Source organism: Eleutherodactylus coqui, chromosome 1 (genome assembly GCF_035609145.1).
Source record: "Eleutherodactylus coqui strain aEleCoq1 chromosome 1, aEleCoq1.hap1, whole genome shotgun sequence".
Taxonomy (NCBI): Eukaryota; Metazoa; Chordata; class Amphibia; order Anura; family Eleutherodactylidae; genus Eleutherodactylus; species Eleutherodactylus coqui.
Window position 1 is genome coordinate 86715093 of NC_089837.1, and position 15121 is coordinate 86730213.

At 39.5% G+C, this 15121-nt stretch overlaps 1 protein-coding gene across 3 annotated transcripts in view; it reads right to left on the bottom strand.

Annotated features, from left to right (window-relative positions):
- Nucleotides 1-2171: 2171 nt before the first annotated feature.
- The window catches only part of LOC136621990 (ephrin type-A receptor 3-like), a 236008-nt gene continuing 223058 nt past the window's right edge, over nucleotides 2172-15121 (bottom strand). For all 3 annotated transcript variants that reach the window (XM_066597927.1, XM_066597936.1, XM_066597918.1), the window contains 5 exons: nucleotides 11228-11437; nucleotides 10401-10550; nucleotides 6908-7101; nucleotides 5259-5399; nucleotides 2172-3751 (listed from right to left, as the gene is read on the bottom strand). In XM_066597927.1, the coding sequence (XP_066454024.1) occupies nucleotides 3652-3751; nucleotides 5259-5399; nucleotides 6908-7101; nucleotides 10401-10550; nucleotides 11228-11437 (795 nt within the window). In that variant the 3' untranslated portion in view covers nucleotides 2172-3651. The remainder of the gene's footprint in view (nucleotides 3752-5258; nucleotides 5400-6907; nucleotides 7102-10400; nucleotides 10551-11227; nucleotides 11438-15121) is intronic.

Below are 15121 nucleotides of genomic sequence, written 5' to 3' on the forward strand. Positions count from 1 at the left end.
TATGCACTAGCTATATGTAATAGATAATTATAGGAGCAAAGTTTATCTAAAAAAAGCAAAAAGAAAAGCTACACCAATGGATAATAAGCTGCTTTATCAAGTATTGTAGCGTAAAGTACTAAGGATAGCAAAAGAGGGAGGAGAAAGTGAATCTATGCAATATGTGAAAATGCAGTATATCTTCACTACAACCCCCTGAGACTGACTTTTTGAAAACTATGAACATTTAACATTAATCTGGACATAAGTCGATATTCTACATTTAATTTTATATATTTGATTATATATATTAGTAATGTATTGCAGTCTTGAAACCTTCAAAGAGGTTGTCTGGACATACAAGTCCAATTCCCAAAAAGTTGGGACACCGTGTAAAATATAGAGAAAAAAGAGCCCTTTATTGCCAGAAACAATGGCCCACTTATCCATGTGCCTTTTCTCACTTTAGAATTTAGCTTTGTACTGTAGACATAGGCAGGATTAAGTTGTAATACTACACATAACCCATAGACCAGAGTGGTGCTGTTTCTGGAAATAGCATATCCATTTCCTTATTCCGAATAATCCCTGTAAATATAATCTATTCCTGCCACTCTGGACAAAATAAGGATTCTGTTCATAATCACATTACTTCTTTTTGGTTTAGTGAAAAGTTGGAAAACTTTTGGACCAATTATGAGTCAAGTGAGATCCATCAAGCTTTTTTTGAGGGTGTATGCCAAATATATCTGTCCTATCCATCATGGATTTAATTTTTATAGGAACCATGACGCATATGACAGACTCATTTTACAAGGGATCGAAATGGATCCTGACAGATCCCATTGAAATCTTAAAACTGCATGGGCAACAGAGTGGAAAGGTGTCCATATACATTAGATGTTTTTGGTGGGACCGGTTTACTATGTACTATGTTTTGAGGTACCTTATCTTTTGATACGTTGCTGCTAGAGGAGCCTGGCAGTAGCTTATTCCCCATTCTCCATTGAAAAAACATGTATGCATGTGTATAGGGGAAACATTTTATTGCTCTCAGAAAAAAAAACTAAATCATCTTATAAATATGATAACTTTTAATGAATAATAAATAAAAATATGGTGTTAGGAGTTTTCAATGCTAATTGGGCCTTTTCATCAGGCTAGTGTAACACATAACATCTGAACAAACAGATAGATACAAAAGGGCAGAGAGATAGTGGCTAATGGGATTGCTTTTGAATCTGTGCTACAATTTATTAAATTTACCCTTATGTACAATTATTTCTCTTTTGTTGAAGATATATATCTTCAACTCACTGGAACAGCTATGGGTAGTAAAATGGCACCACAAATCACCATGTCTCTTCTGTGCCCTTTTATTACATATATGTTTGTTCAGATATACTTTCCCTTATATATAGCCTGATGAAGAGCCCAAGTAGCCTGGAAAGCCTGCACTGTTAACATCATTATTTCATTTGGTAGCCATTAAAGTTATCATATTCACAAGATGCTTTTGTTTCTCTTATTGAGAGCATTAAAAATTTGTTTAACCTGGTATCAAAAAATGTTTGTGTATTGGAGAGTCAGGCCAACAAGCTGGCATCAGAGTGGTGGCCAAAATATAATATTGTGCTCTCGGCCAAATAAGGGAGATGGAATAATACCTCTGCAGCACCACCAATTGGTCATATTGACTTGCAGGAATGCTGCCTTCCAATAGGTGGTCCTGCAGAGGTATTGTTCCATCTACCTTATTTGCTTATTACCCAGAGGAGCACGAATGCCCTTATTAGTCTCCTCACTCACCTTCGAGATGCTCTCCCTTAAGGAGAAAAGATAGCGTTCCTGACTCTCCGCCAAAGACATGTTTGAGAAGATGAGGAAAAGTCTGTAGCTATCTCCTCTCTCTACATTGAGTACATATGCATGCGTGGCCAAGCCGGATGTGCATGTATAGAGGGAATCTGGAGAGAGAGAGAGCTGTTGGATGAATGAGCAGTTTGTTAGACAGCTATCTAATGTCTATGGCATCTTAAGATGTACAGGCACCTTGAACTATTCGACTAAAATAAGCAGTCTTTACTCACATTATAAATGCAGGAAATAAACAATTACTTTGCATATTCTCATGCCATAAATAATGAGCCCACCTTTTTCTTTCTCATATGGTTCTTTTGATTATTGTTCTTTATTAACATTCAAAAGAAAGATATATACATATGTACAATATATAGAGCTTTATATATAAAACAACCCACATTGGTACAGTTGTGTGTTTTGTACAAGTTGTTTCTTTTAATATCAGGTGAACTTTCCAGCTCCGGTTGTGATGCCAATAGTTCCTCAACTGGTGTGGGGAGCACGGCACAGATCCAAAATTTCTGTGTTTAGGTTGTTTCTTGCAATGTACACTTCCAATATGCTCATCTTCTTAAGAATCAAGGGCATACCACCTATTTATGGCACACAAAATCAACACAACATTGTGTACACACCCAACAAAGGAGAGTTGTGCTACAATGTATTAGCTTTACAGACTTCCTCTACGCCTATGTACAAATCCGAATTTTCATTTCCATGATGGAGTCACAGGCAACACAATGTTGCTGCAGCTGGTCGGACAATATGTCATTGTTTATGGATGCACAAAACCTGGAATTTTTCTTACATGGAAATTAAAGGTTTGCCGCAAAGAAAAAAACTTGTAATTTTTCCATGACGTGAGCTGAGCTTCCATACATACAAATGTTTGAAATAGGTTGAATTCCACATTTATGAATGTGGGCAGAAAATGGAACCTCCTAAGCATTGAACCTTAGACAATCAATGGTGAAGGTTTGTTGAAGAGCTGAGATATCCTTGAGATTTTTAAAGACCATTCTACATAAATGTATAAAATAAGAGGACCTCGTTTTAGGTGCATCGTGGCTCTAACGATTGAATATCATGACTATCAATGCAACAGAAATGTTGCATAGATTTTATTGAGTTTCTTGACCACACGGTGTGACTACAAAGCGGGGATAGGACAGACTTTAGCACTATTTACTAAGAATATTGCTAAGGAAGATGCGTTCTAAAGTGTTTGTCAGGAGCTTGAAATATTAGCTACAAATTATATTAGGAATGGATGGGAAGCTAATGGTTAGAGGGTGAAGAGTTCTAGTCCTGTCATCTGCCTGTTGAAGACCTATGAGGTATAATACCCTCAAGAACATCTGCATGTAGCATCACTGTCTACTGTACTCCAAATAGATTGGCTCCATTGTCCATCACCCTTATGAAAAAAACAAGACCTTATCCTAGTCAGTCCAATAACATTTTCTGTAACATAGAAAATATTGTCACTTGAAACCACTGCCTTTCACACAGACAATTTCCACTATATTGAACCATCAACAATCACTCGACCTAAAGTTTTGACACCTTGTTATGTTGTTTGAAGTATTCATAGATATTTTCTCCATCCAAAATACCTATCCAAAGGCACAATTGTCCGAAATCCAGACGTTGTTCCCATATACTTTATATACCTTGGGAATTGGGTATCATTTCCTGCTGTAGTTGTATTAGTGGAAGGTCAACTGCAACATCCGCAGCTTGGATTATACTGCTTCTGGTGGTTCACAGTGCATTCCTTTGTAGGACATGGTAATTGCTAGGCTGCTGCTAGATTTGCACATGTGTTCCTAGTGCCTGAAGGTTCTGTATGCTGGATAGGATCTTTTTCTGATGGCCTGTTAATGTGATGCCCATTTTGGTCAGTTCACTAAAAAAACATATGAAAGATAATGTCAAGTATAAATTGGTATTACAGGGAGAAGATAAGAAGATCGTTGGTAGCAAGATAACACAGCCAATTTGTTAGATCTAATTAGGAGCTCAGCATCAATGCCAAAATGCATTTCAATATTATATATTATCTGTATGTGGTGAAGAAATGAAATAAACATGTATGAGATTTGAAGTGATGTTGGGAATTAATCTGATTATCTGGAGTAGCGCATTCCAGAGAACTGGGGCAGCACAAGAAAAGTCGTGGATATAGAAGTGGGAAGTTTGGATTATGGAGGATGTTAGTGGGACATCATTGGTAGAACCTAGAGCGAGGGCAGGGTGGTAGACAGAGATAAGGGAGGAGATATAGGATGGTATGGAGAACTTTATGAATGTGATGAGTTATTGTACTCTTAATTTGATGTGCAACCATGTGACCGGCACAGGGGGAAAGTATCAATGTTTTGGTTGGACAAAAAGATGAGCCAGGTTGCTGATTCAGGAAAGACTAGAGTGGGAAGAGTTTGGTTACGGGAAGACAGATCAGTAGTGAGTTACAGTAGCCAAAATGAGAATGAATCATGGCAGCAATAGAGTAAAACCAGTGGATTCTAGAGATGCTTTGAGAGGCAGGTGACATGTGCAAATAAGTAATTGAATAGGACTGGCAGACAAATCTGTATTGAACATGGCCCCAAGACAGTGGATGAATTGCCTTGGAGTTATGGTAGTACCACACAATGTAATTGAAAGTTGGCGATCCTGACAACTGCTATCTAGTTTAACTCCTTAGCTTATTGTCATTTGGCTGTAATAGGACTTTCGTGGTCCTACTGAACTTGGTTTAGATAACCATAGCTACACTGCAATATACAGTGTTTGTACAATGTGAAGTCAGTATATAATCCAGAATTGTAGAAACTTCAGATATAGCAAATTTTAACTGGACTTATAATAGGTTATGATAACTTAAAGGGGAATAGTCAAGTCCTTTATGCTGCCCTCACTGAGTACAGACATGCTGATTTCAGTGACCTATCACTTTACAGGTTGTTCAAGCAGCTCCTAGAGAAATAGATGATTCCAGCTTATTCATGAGGTGATGCTAAGCCCCACTCACCCGCCCTGATTATTTTCTAGCCATTACACTGCATACTAAGAATAAACTGGACTCATCTATTGCTAGGAGCTGCAGAAACAAGCTATAAATTCTTAAAAACCAATGCACATTATCCCATAAATGACAGACCACTAAAACCAGCATGTATGTTACTAATTTATGCTGTCCTCAGTAAGAACAGTATAAAGAACATGATAGGTTCCGCTAAAAATACAATGTGTGACAAGGTATCATGATGCAATAGTTATGTTAATGATTGTTACATCTGTACACCTGAATATAAGGCATAAAGAATATAAGTGCCATGGTTAGAGATTGTGACTTAACTAAAGTACTGAGGCAATATTCAGTAATTACATAAAATGAAGGTAGTCCCCACCTGTTGCTTAAGTATAACACAGAATCTAGGGTGACATATCCCGCCATTGTGAAGTGTTCTATATACTGAGTCATCTTGACAGCCTCTAGCCATTCTTCCACGCTAGTCACTGTAAATGCTTCTTGCATGTTTGGGTCTTGCCTGGAAAGTGAATGAGGAAAAATGAAATTTAACTTAATTAGAAAATTTCATGTCAACTAACAATGGAGACATGTAGTAGAATCATATAAAGTATCTTTGATAATAGAGGATGCATCTACAATACACAATGAAGTTGCTGCTATGAAGGACCAAAATGTTTTGAGTCACAAGTAACAACTGTTGACTAAAGAGGGTTCCCTCATTCTGATAAATACAGTTAATTATCAGGATTATAATTAGCAAAATCCAAATGTGGTGTAAAATTTGCAATTCTGGCAAGTCCCAGAATATTGAGGAAGGACAAATGTTGTCCTTATCTGCAAAATAGGTAACAAGGTGGATCCAGGAAACTACAGGCCTGTGAGCCTGACTTCTATACCGGGAAAGATCTTTGAACAAATTATTAAACAGCATGTATGCAAGTACTTCGATGAGAATGAAGTAATTAACCAAAGCCAGCATGGGTTTGTAACAAACAAGTCATGCCAGATGAATCTAATTTCCTTCTATGACAGAATCACTGACTAGGTAATCAGGGAAATGCGGTGGATATAGTATATCTTGACTTTAGTAAAGCATTTGACAAAGTATTCCTACCATCCTTATTGAAAAAATTACCAAATATGTGATTGACGAGGCAACGGTTAGGTGGATTCACAACTGGCTGAGTGATCATACTCAGAGGGTGGTCATAAATGGTTGCACATCAAATTGGAAGGATGTGTGAAGTTCGGTACCACAAAGCTCTGTCCTGGGCCCAGTGTTGTTCAACATTTAAAAAAGACTTGGGTACACTAATAGATCATATAATGAATATGAGTCAACAGTGTGATGCAGCAGCAAAAAACAAACAAACACAATTCTGTGATGTATTAAGGGAAATATAGAGTGTAGACCACGTGAGGTCATTATTCCCCTCTACTCTTCCTTAGTCAGACCTCATCTGGAATACTGTGTCCATTTCTGGGCACTCCAATTTTAAAAAGTCATTGACAAACTGGAACAAGTTCAGGGAAAAGGTACCAGCAAAGTGAGCGGTCTGCAAACCACGTCCTATGGAATGGTTAAAGGATTTGGGAATGATTAGCTTGCAAAAAAGAAGGCTGAGAGGAGATTTAATAGCTGTCTACAAATATCTGAAGGGCTGTCACAGTGCAGAGGGATCAGACCTATTCTCATTTGCACAAGGAAAGGTAGAAGCAATGGGATGAAACTGAAAGAAAGGACATGCAGATTAGCTATTAGGAAAAAAATGTTCTGACGGTGAGGGTGATCAACGAGTGGAACAGGTTACCACGGAAGGTGGTGAATTCTTCTTCAATGGAAGTGTTCAAACAAAGGCTGGACAAATATCTGTCTGGGATGAATTAGTGAATCCTGCACTGACCAGGGGGTTGGACCCGATAACCCTGGAGGTCCTTTCCAACTTTACCATTCTATGAAGTTTAAATCTTGGGAGGAATATTGTGATAATGGATGGGAAATTGTAATGATTATTTGATTCTTACCATGTAGAGCTATTAGCAAGTTCATTCAAAGTGCTCGGCGTGCGAATGAATTTATCTAGAATGTTAACAATTTGACCAAACTTGGGTCGGTCGCTTCGACACTTTTGCCAGCAATCCAACATGAGCTGATGTAAGACTACAGGGCAGTCCATCGGGGGAGGCAGGCGGTACCCTTCATCTATTGCTTTAATTACCTAGAAGGAAACATTAAAATTCATTATCATTATGACAAGCCCATTCAATTCATTTCTCTTGATCTTAGCCTGTAGACTATTTCAATAGACATGATTACTCTCTTTTATGTCCACTTTCCTGTAAAGATGTAAACCTTTGAAGTGATTAATACTTGTGCTGATGAGAATTTGTCCCGTTCCTGTTCATAATAGGCATTCAAATTATTTATTCTCCTAAGAAAATCACTCAAAATTATTTATGAAATCAGAACATTCAATGAGCTCATTGTAGGAAAACATATGTAGGCAGATAATAGGCTTAAAAGCTATAATCCAGACGAATTGTAATAAGCAGAAAAAAATGGACTCCCCTTTAAATGAAAATTTACATATTCAAGTTCTTCTCCGTTCCTGATGCAGGTTAGTTTAATGTGATCAACGTCAACTGATATATAATGTTTAGCAAATAATAAAAGTATATCAACCATTTAACTACCAGCCATTTTTCAGGTTTTTCTGTTTTTCATCTTCGACTTTCAAGAGCCAAAATTATTTATTTTTTCTTTCGACAAAGCCATATGAGGGGTTTGCTTTCGCGAGACGAGATGTATCTTTTAATGGTATCATTCCCAGTACAATCTACTTTATTGGAAAATTTATCAAAAAGTTTAAGTGAGGTGAAATGGGGAAAAATGCACAAAATATTGTGTTTATAATTTTTTTTTTTATGGTTTACTACTTTAAAAAAATTGAAAATGGTTTTGTTAAAAAAATTGATTTTTGCCATTATATGACAAATGAATTTTTCATTTTTTTGTGGTGGGATGTTGTAGTTTTTATTGATACCATTTTTGGGTACAAACAACCTTTTATTCAATTTTTATTGGGAGATAAGGTGATGAAAAAAAACACAATTCTGGTATCTACCACTAGGGGTTCTCAAGTTGCTGCAGCACATAACCTGAAAATATTAACAAAAAGTTGTCCTACCATGATTGATTCACCTTAAGGGCTCTTTCACATGACTCTATGCATTTTTCCAGCCGCCCATACACACCACAGAATCGCATGAATGAAGAATTTCTGCGATCGAGTAATCCTTACCCGCATATTTTCTGACTTGCACATGGGCGGCTGCTGCATATCGGTAAAAATATATGCTGCAGCGCAGAAATCCCGCGATCGGCAGAATTCCTCATAATGACTACTAACGCTTAAAATGGTCATCAATGTGCTATTTTTCCCAGCATGATTTTTTAACGTGGCCAAAATTGTTCATCTGAATGAATACATTGGAATCCAATGCTCCAGATTTTCACAATTTTTGCCAGATTATTTGACGTTGCTAAATAGCGGCATATGTACGGTCGTGCGAATAAGGTCTAAAGGTTGAAGAAAATAATTCAACCTGCACAAATTGTGACTTTTGAATAATCATTGTTTGCCTTTCAGACAATTTTATTATGGTGTAAGATAATGTGGTTCGATTACTGCTCAGCTTCCATGCTCTATAGATAAATGTCAATTTGGCCTTGAACTGAAGAGTTTAATTAATCTGAGACAGCCTGGCTATTAGGAACAGGAATAGGAAATATAAAGGAAGAACTTATATGTTTCCTTCCTGCTGGCTTTGGCTCAAAAAGCTGCATGAAACACTGTAGTGGTGTTTTTCCAATAAACACTGTGTGAGAAACCATCCTTGGTCAAATGCTTATAAAAAATAAATGAAGGTCAAAACCAAGTCAAGTAAATGAAGCAATACAGTGTTTCCCTGAAAATAAGACCCTGTCTTATATTCATTTTTGCACCTAAAGAGCCACTAGGTTTTATTTTCAGGGGGTCTTTTTATACCTATGGCTGCTCTCCAGAGTTTCGATGTGCTTTCCGCAGTTCTTTGACGCTCATACAACATCACTTCCTGGATACAGGATTCATAAATCCTGCCTCCAGGAAGCGATGGCTGTAATTGGTTCTTTGACCACTGCTCAGCCAATCAATGCGATGGCTGTGATTGGTTTACCCAGCACTGCACTGATTCGCTGAGCAGCGGTGGAAGAAACAGTCAACAGCCACCCAGTTGTAGAAGCGGGATTTATGAATTGGCTGAGCAATGGCCAATCGCAGTCATCGCTTTGGTTCATTCAGCACTGCATTGATTGGTTGAGCAACAGTTGAAGACCCAAATCCCAGCTGCCGCTTTCTGGAGGTGGGATTTATTAATCCTGTAACCAGAAAGTTATGTTGTATGAGCAGCTGGAGACTACAGGAACCGCTCCGAACCTCTAGAGAGCAGCAGGAGAGACCTGGACTGAACCTACTAGGCAATGTATTCTCCTTTTTTAATGTAGTGTAACTAGGGCTTATTTCAGGTTAGGGCTTATATTTCAAGCCTTCGCAAAAATTAGGCTAGGGCTTATTTTCAGGGAAACATGGTATATCTACTATTTTCTTAAAGGCTATGGTAATCGTTGTGCATGAAAAATCAATAAAGACATAACAGTCTGCACTGTTTTCTTGCATTGTATTTTACTTCTTGTGCATTTAGATAGTCTATTATTAGATTTACAGACTCTCTTACATTCAAGTCCCCGGCTCAGGGGTGTGCCCGGCACTAATCAGCTAGTTTCACAAATGTGAGCAAGTTCAGCTCTCCCTCCTTTCTCCTCTTTGAGAGGCTGTGTGGCATAACCACACCCACTCAATACTACACAGCTATCTGTCTATCTATCTCATCCTCTCTCTGAGTAGCTGCTGTTCCAATTCCCATTTCACTGCTGATAAGAACAGAAAATACACCCATAATGGAATACAGCCCACTGTTATAGTACATAGTAGTCTTCTCTGCTTTCTGATCTCCTGATCTCCTTCACCATCCTCCAGCCCACAGTAATAGCTTAGTGGAAGACATTCTCAACAGGGGAGCAGGCTAGGGAAGCAGCTTTCTGTTTACTCTGACTCACAGAAATTGCTAAGATTTTGGTATTTCATTTTGCAATGCCTAAACAATCAGACATTTTAATGAAAAAAATTACAAAAAAGTTTCATTTCCAAAAAAACATTGATTAAAAAAAGACTGCAAAAGGTGTATATAGCCTTTAACTTACAATGTGATAAGATACACATTAAGCTAATTAAAGAATATCCTGATCTTGACATTTTTGGAAATGTTTAATAGAGTACATGGCTGAAATACAGAATGATGTTACTTTTAATACACATTTTAATATTGTCCCTTTAAATATCTCGGATTTCATGTTAAATAGTGTACCAATCCAAACCTAATCATTGAGTTGTAACAGGAGCGATTATAGGAAACTCACATCTTGGTTGGACATTTCCCAATATGGTCTTTCTCCATATGAATTGACTTCCCACATGACGATGCCGTAACTCCATACATCACTTGCTGATGTGAACTTTCGGTAAGCTATAGCTTCTGGTGCTGTCCACCGAATGGGAATTTTACCTCCCTTATAAGACAAATGAAAGAACTTGTTAAGGCCAAAAAAAAAAATAAACACAGCTAATTATTTAGAAAGAAATGTTCTGTACCGAGCTCGGCAATTAGCCATTTAAGTAATTAAAAGTCAATAGCACAACAAAAACTTGTCATTAACTACATTGATCAAGTAAACAATGTGCATACAAAGTCAACTGGATGTAGAAGGGTTTATGCTTTGGGGAGCTGGTTCATGAATGTATTAATATTTCCTCCTGCTAAGGTTGCATGAGACTAATTGTAGATGTGCTATTAAAACATAGGGGCATAACCTCTGGGTAATCGGAAAATCACTGGAGGAGGAAAAAACAAATAAACATAATTACGAGCATAGCAGTCATAGCAGCTGCTGTAGGGTCAAGAGGGTCTATCTGTAATAAGAGGTACAGTAAGGTGTGGGGATGGTGGCAGGTGTAGTACAAATTTAAAGAAGGTCACTTGAAGACAAATGGATGGAGGGTAAAATATACAGCGGAGATCAAAATAACCGTAAGTTTTTCATGTCCTGAACTCTCAAACTGAAGAAGGTGGTCAAGGTGGTCATGGGGGAGTAAAGCCCAATTGCAAGTTTGCCCCATGATTATTTGTTACTCCCCTAAAATAGACATTATGTGTCTGTTTACTGTTTATACTGTTTATAAAACATACCCTTGTAGTATAAGCTGCTTCAGGGTCATCCTCCAGGACTCGAGAAAGGCCAAAATCGGAGACTTTGCAAACCAAATTGCTGTTGACCAAAATATTTCTGGCAGCAAGATCTCTGTGCACATAGTTCATGTCCGATAAGTATTTCATCCCAGAGGCAATACCTCGCAGCATCCCCACTAGTTGTATGACAGTGAACTGGCCATCATGTTTCTACAAGAAAGGCAGAACATTCTCATCAATACCAATCCTGAGAGACCAACAGGAGACATTATCAACATATGCAAAAATTATCCTCATGGTTTCACGAGTTATGCTGGAGATAATCTACTTCAAACAACTCTATGCTGTTTATGTTCCTCTGATTACTATCATTTGTATCCATCTTTTAAACAATATAGAACATAACTGCTGTTGAGTGTGAGTGGTATTTCAGAGAAATGGGCCTCAGAGCAGCAGAAATGCACTATGGGTTTTGTTTTGAGCCAAGGACCATTGTATCAGGCAGCAGGTTCAAACATTGTATTGAAACATTGACATAGAGACAAAGTGCACAGAATAGGGAGATGGACCTGGTGGTGAACAATATGACAGTAAAGATAAATACTGAAGAGGGATGCAAACTGGCGAGATGATCAGGTCCTCTTATAATTTAAGAACCAAGAAGCTTTCATCTAATATATTTTATATTTAAGGGGTTTTGTAGGCTATTTGTATTAATGACTAGAGATGAGCGAGCGTACTCGCTTAGGCAAACTACTCGAGCGAGTAGTGCCTTATGCGAATACCTGACTGCTCATCTCAAAAGATTCGGGTGCCGGCGAGGGGCGGGGAGCGGCGGGGAAGAGCGGGGAGGAACGGTAGGGAGATCTCTCTCTCACTCTCTTCCCCCCGCCCCCCCCCCTGCTCACCCCCGCAACTCACCGCTCTCCCCTGCTGGCACCCGAATCTTTTGAGACGAGCGGGCAGGTACTCGCATAAGGCACTACTCGCTCGAGTAGTTTGCTTTAGCGAGTACGCTCGCTCATCTCTATTAATGACCTATTCTCAGAAAAAAGTGTAGTGGAAATCCAGTATATCTATATTTTGGATAGTGGACATGTGTAGTGGACAGTGGACCTATTTTTATATGTTAAGCATTCTGTATACCAAATGCAGTACTTTTCCATTGTTGTCTGCTTTCCTACGTATATAGATATTTATTCTTTCATGTATCCAATATATCTACTTCCTCATATCATGAAACTTTCCGCTTACTAAACTGTGTAAACAAAGCTAGCAGTTAGTAACTCTAGAAGAAGTAAAATCAGACATAAATAACCGCAGTCTGAAGCAGCTACCGCAATAATAACCCAAGCAGTTTTACTGGAAACTTATGCAAATAACGCGGGAAATTTATGCAATTAATAGTTCAAGCTGTAATATCCAATCATATCGGAGGAACCACACGTGGGTCCAAGACAACCCACTCATCTCGTCCTGCTACCACATGATGGCCAATCACAGATGACCGGAGGATGGAAGAATTTCAAGATGCTTATCCAATAATTAAACAATACGTTGTATCTATGTAATCTTTGACCTGCCCAGATGGGCAGATATGTTAAACTCTTTAAAAGAGGCTGCGCACCCACAAATAAAGCAGAATTGAGGAAGCTTACACATGCTGAACCTGTGTCAGTGTGAAATCTTCTTATGCGCATAATCAATTCATAATTAATCGGGAAGGGTGTAAACATTCCTAATTGAGTAGGCCGTGGACACAAAAAGGAAATCCAGGACAAAAGGTCATCAGTAGTTGATCAACTGGGATTCACTGTTCAGGGTCAGCTCTTCGGGCATCCATTATCACTAGCAAAGCACACAGGATACAGAGCAGAAGCAGATCGCTCAAAGCCCTGTGTAGTGACTGCCGCTATCATTACAGGCACAGCTCTAATTGATGGAGCTGGGCCTGAAATTACCAGCGCCAACCACTAAACAGAAGTCGGAGCTATTTGTTTTCATTTCATACACTGTTTTGCAGGTGACAGTGGGTGCCTGAACAGCTAATCAGACAGGATTCTGAGCACTGGACCCCAGCCGATCAACTATTAAGGAAAGGTCATTAATGGAAATTAGTTTTTTCCAAAAAGAAACAGGAAAGAGTCTACAAAAAATTCCCCAAAATAATTTACATCAGAAGAAATTTGCATTACTAGTAATAATGGCACCGTATGGTTTTAACCCCTTGAAATGGTAATAAGTATCTTGATTCTTTTTCTAAACAAAGTCATAAAAAAAGGAAAGGGCAACCATAGTTACAATCATATATCACATTGTGCTCCCGGGACCTGTAGTTCTATGGGTTTCCAGCAACACATTTCTACAGGTGTGGGATGGCTGGGTGTGTATGGCTCCAGCCAGCCAATCACTTCTAGTCTTCTGCACATAAATACCAGCCCCTCTTACTAGAGAGTGCTGGTTATCTATCATCTTATTCTCTCCCAGAACACTGGTGTTTGGGAGTCATGCATGTTCCGCTTTGGTGTAAGCTGCATGCATGAGGTTCGGGTGTGATTCCCTTGTCCATTTGTTGGTGTGAACAGTGACGTGTTCAGTGTCTGTTTGTAGGTGTTGACTACATCTAGGGCGAGCCAGGCCCTTTGGTTCCAGCATGGATCCATCCCTTTTGGGATGATTGCCCTGCTCACATGCAGAACTCCCTTTGGGTTTTAATTGTCTTATTAGAGTAGGGACTCAGAAGACGATGGGGACACTTAGCGTGGGCTTGCGATCTTGTGTATTGTGGCCAAAATACTAACCAATTCCTAACTTACTAGATATTAGTAACTATCTGGGTTTGGTTGTATATTGGTAAGTATTTTAGCATCTGCTTCCTGTTGTTGTTGTTTGTATGCACGTTCCAGTTTATGTTGGTATTCCGTATGTATGCACATCCCTTAGGCCGCCTGCAGACGAGCGGGTCGGATCCGGCAGCGAGAATTCTCGCCGCGGGACCCGACCCGAGAGCCTGCAGTGACGAGCGCGTACTCACCCGCACCTGGCGGCCCCGACTCTTTCATGTGCCGGCTGCCGCGCAGACCGGAGCCGGCGGCCGGGTGAGTGCGAGCCCCGCACAAAAATAGGACATGCCGCGGTTTGTTTGCCGCGCGAGATTTCGCGCGGCCGAACCGCGGCCGTCTGCATAGGAGTGCGTATTGTAATGCACTCCTATGCAGACTTTCAGTGGCGGAAATCCCGCGGGAAATACCGCCGCGGGATTTCCGCTCCATCTGCAGGCGGCCTTACTCCACTTTCCTCTCTCCAACCCTTGTTTGGGTCACGTGCATTTAGGCTGTTTTCCATAGCCTGCACGGACGAAACATCATAATAGTGGTGGTCTATGTCTCATGTTCAACATACAGGACCCCATTCACATTTATTATCAGAGAAATAAAACATGACCCTTAGGACAATTCTCCCCATCATTATGCTAATATTGTGGTGTCTGTTTTGAGAAGTAGCTCTATTGAAGTTTCAATCACCCACTGGGAAGGTGGGATGAGAACAAGCAAGCAAAGCTCCCCAGTCATAGCTGCCTCTACTATTATGGTATGTACGCCCTTGATAATGACTGGACCATCCTCCAAAAAGAAGAGTAGCCCATCTGTAGACAGCTGTCTCATAGTTCTTGTTCCTCATCAGTACAGAGCAGGGGGCTATTTGGCTGGATGAGATGCCTTAGAGGCATATCAGGGGATACTGAAGAGACCATGTCATCCAGTCAACCGGTACCCTATTTAGTAATAACGAAGAGCAAGAACCCCAAAACAGTTGGTCTACAAATGGGTTGCTCCTCGTTTTGGAGGTTTACTGCATTTGATTTGGCTGACAAACTAATTTGTATACTTTTTA